At 33.2% G+C, this 3,673-nt stretch overlaps 1 protein-coding gene across 1 annotated transcript; it reads left to right on the forward strand.

Moving 5' to 3' along the window:
• The first annotated feature begins 1,586 nt into the window (after nt 1-1,586).
• Nucleotides 1,587-3,260, forward strand: LOC108974012 (golgin subfamily A member 7). The gene is made up of 4 exons (XM_018941584.1): nt 1,587-1,734; nt 1,932-2,061; nt 2,145-2,297; nt 2,367-3,260. Exons 2-4 carry the CDS (start codon nt 1,942-1,944, stop codon nt 2,505-2,507), a joined length of 414 nt encoding a protein of 137 aa, XP_018797129.1. The 5' UTR covers nt 1,587-1,734; nt 1,932-1,941; the 3' UTR covers nt 2,508-3,260.
• Nucleotides 3,261-3,673: the final 413 nt, after the last annotated feature.

A 3,673-nucleotide genomic window follows, 5' to 3' on the forward strand; every position in this document is an offset into this window, starting at 1 on the left:
CGTGATACATTGGAAAATACGTTTTGAGGAAGATTAAATTGACTTAAGCGACATATCGAGCGAAACTCGTCCAACAAACTAGATAAAACCATCGGAATTGGGCCACCTATGCTAGTGGGTATGCAGTAGGAGGCGTTATTTCAAAAGTAGATGACGGACATGAGAAAATGGTGGCGTATTATAATCAGCAAGCCAGAGAGAAATTATTGCGTAACTCGAAGGCAATTACTGGCTTTGATGAAGTGCATTAAACATTTTCATAAGTGCCTTTACGGCGTACGTTTTCAAGTCAGAAGGACAGTTGGCGCAAAGGCAGATTTGAAATGTATAATAATGAGGAAATTCGATATACTTTGAGATTTTTGACACAGGAAAAGACTTTTTCGACTACCCAATATATATTTAATGTATTCTAAGAGATCTAAAGAATATCCAAAAATCTTCATCTCAACTCGCACGGAGAGATTGTACGACGAACAAAGGGACAGACGTCTTAAAATCACTGTACGTGTACGTATGTATGTTGCTTTTTATATCTCGGGATTAGAGAACAAAAAAATATTGTTCAACAAAAGTCGCTTTAATGTTTTTCAAAATATTCTACATCCACAATGAGGATATGATAAATAGGACTTTTTAAATGTAGCAAAATCAGTCGAAATCATCCTTGAAATTCATGGAAATGGAATTGAACATCTAAAAAATATCGATTTTTACATTTTGACCGAACATTGGGCTTACGAAAGGTGTGTGCACGGTTTGTTCCGCACAAATTGACTGACGACCAAAAATTGCTCAGAACCCAACATTCCAACACTTACCCATTAACCACTCCCCGTATTCACCTGATATGGCACCGTGCGACTTCTTCCTTTTCGGAAAAATGCCTTTACCCATGAAAAGAAAGCCTTATGCAGACGTAGAGGCCATTCAAAAGCCTTGCCCCGCCATACTGGCATGTGAGCTAAAACACTCATTCGACATGCTTTTGGACCGTGCAAAAATCTGTATTGAAGCAAAAGGAGACTATTTTGAATAGAATAAATTGATTTTGCTGAAAAATCCATTGGTTCTGTTTCTTTTAAGTCCTGTTTACTTTGGAACGAACCTTGTACGTTTAACATGTGTTAAAACCATTCTCGAAGCACTTTTGAATATGTATTGTACATAAAGTAATGATTATCATAGAACCATCTATAAACATGAATTTTAAAAGAGAAAACCACTATTTTCATTTAACGTATTTAAATAAAATTTCATAAACACTAGTGTAGTTGCAGTAATTTATTTCTTACAGTACACATCGCAATCACAGCTGAGATGTGCTGAACAAGACCACGTGTACAGTACGAATAAAAATCCTAAGGTGCCTGAAAATAAATATTTATATCATTATTATATTTTCATAAAACTTTCGAATATTTTGAGAATTTGTTAAAACTGCAATTATGGGCACTGAACTACAAGTATATCATTCCCCAAACAGCTAGTTCTCATTAGCATAAATTTGAGGCGGTTCTATGTTTCTAGCAGTTGTTATGTTGCTTATTTCGCAGCTTTACAATGGCAACACTGTAGTTTGACAGTTCACGAATGAAGGACAGAAAACCATAGGACGACAAAGCAGAAAAGTCTACTTGAAAAGTTAAATTTGCTGGAGATTTACATGGCGATTTGTTAATTTTATTGATCAGAAAATAGTCAAAACTTGTTTTTTCAGCACAAAAGTTACAGGTGTGTTTTCAATCAAAATTCAGTGTTGAAAGAGCTTAGAAACAAATGTCTTTGCACCGCCCAATAGTTCTAGATTTCCCAGAAACAAGCAAGAAAAAAATGAGCCCTACAAAGTGATATTACAACTTTTAATTAAATATTTTAAGATTAAACATGATCTTTATTTATCGAAATTATGCTTATTTCCTTCGTTATAGGAAGAAAAAGATGGCGCAAGGCTTAACCTCGCTGCAGGGCGGCTCTAACAAAGTGTTCATACAACGCGATTACAGCGAAGGCACCTCGGTCAAATTCCACACACGACTTCCCAGCGAATTAGAAGGCCTGGTAAGTAAGCTGTTAACGACTTAGTGAAAAAAAAAATAATTTTCATAATTATTATTAAGTTAAAAAACTTTATATGATTGCAGATTGAACGGCAAGTCTTTGAGTCGACCATTAATCGACTGAATGAATTTTTCGCAGAAGCTGAAAAGGGTTCTTGTAGTACATATTGTGAGGGTTGCATCGGCTGCATTACTGCTTATCTTGTGTATATGTGTTCGGAAACTCACTATGAAAAGGTGAAACCAAATTAAACAAATTTTTTGTTTTTTAACCGAAAACGTATTATCTTGGTTATTTTGATGCAGACACTTCGGAAAATATCCAAATTCATTGCTTCCCAAAACGAGCGAATTTACAATCCGAAAGGATTGCAAGTTATCGACCCGACGTATCGAGGTTTGCGCGTCATAGAAATATCTGTGTTAGATCGTCCAGGGCGAACGTGACTCCCACTTTCGCATTCGACCGAAGAGTTTTTTATGTGAAAATATTTGGGGTAAGATTTGTGACGACAACAAAGGCATCCGAATAATACTCCGATTGCTCACAATTTTATTATGTTATAGCTATTTTAGTATGGAAAGCCAAGTCTAATTTAATCATTTCTAGTTATTCCTAATTGTAATATATTTATGTAAAATAACAAGAATAGATTCTGGCTAATGAACAAAGAGCCATTGAAACACAAAATTCACAAAAATTTTGTCTTCTGAAGTGAATCCACTAAAATATTTATAAATATTGTGTGAGTAGATTTGAATTAAGAAAATATTGCATGTTATGACCTATTTATATTATTTTTACTGAATTTATATACCCAAAATAGAGTCTTAATAAGTAAATGTAACAAAACAAGCGATAAACCTCTGTGTCCAACTAGGGCATAGATGATTGGATTTAGTGAAAAGTAAAATTATTACGGCTTTAAAAGTTGTAAGCAGAATTTCACAAACCAACTAGTGTTTCATCTTAAATCAGTTGTGTACTGATATTTACATATACAAACTTATAAATTCAAAAAAAAAAAAAAAAACTTCAAACGAAAACGTAGTGTGTGTAAGTCACTAAGTAAAATTGAACGAAGTAATTGAACAAATTAATGTCTAAGCGTTCGTATTCCCACGCAAAAACAATAATGCGTTGCTACAAAAACTGATAATGTTATTAAAGAAAATACTAATAAAAATATCGAAATTAAAATGTGAATGTGTTGTGTGTTTGTGCCACATTAGACAAAATAAATTTAATCAACAAAAACCTAAGTAATTACGACATTAAAACGAATTATTTCGTGTGATTATCCTGTTTGCTGATTTCTTTTTATTTAATCCAAAACAAATATAAGTTATCCGCTTTTCCAATCGCAAATTTCTGGTAAATTGCGACATTTTTTTATAATCGTGGTAAATTTATAAAAAATAACTGCTCATTGTTTACCAATCAGACGTAAGTCATAAATATAGTTCTCACTTTTTTAATTTCAACGCTTATCAGCTCATGTAAAATACTAAATCATAGAATCATATAAATAATTATTATTTTTCCGATTTGCTCTTGGTTGTTCCACAACTTGTGAATGTTCAGTAAATCCGTCGTTAACAAATTTTCCCTT

This window comes from Bactrocera latifrons, unplaced genomic scaffold (genome assembly GCF_001853355.1).
Source record: "Bactrocera latifrons isolate USDA-ARS-PBARC rearing strain unplaced genomic scaffold, ASM185335v1 scaffold_52, whole genome shotgun sequence".
Lineage (NCBI taxonomy): Eukaryota > Metazoa > Arthropoda > Insecta > Diptera > Tephritidae > Bactrocera > Bactrocera latifrons.

Bases quoted from the DNA above. Each gene is read 5' to 3' on its own strand.
- LOC108974012 (XM_018941584.1), top strand. From the start codon at position 1,942: ATGGCGCAAGGCTTAACCTCGCTGCAGGGCGGCTCTAACAAAGTGTTC. The intron at 2,062-2,144 runs GTAAGTAAGCTG...ATATGATTGCAG, and splicing joins CCAGCGAATTAGAAGGCCTG to ATTGAACGGCAAGTCTTTGA. The intron at 2,298-2,366 runs GTGAAACCAAAT...ATTTTGATGCAG, and splicing joins CGGAAACTCACTATGAAAAG to ACACTTCGGAAAATATCCAA.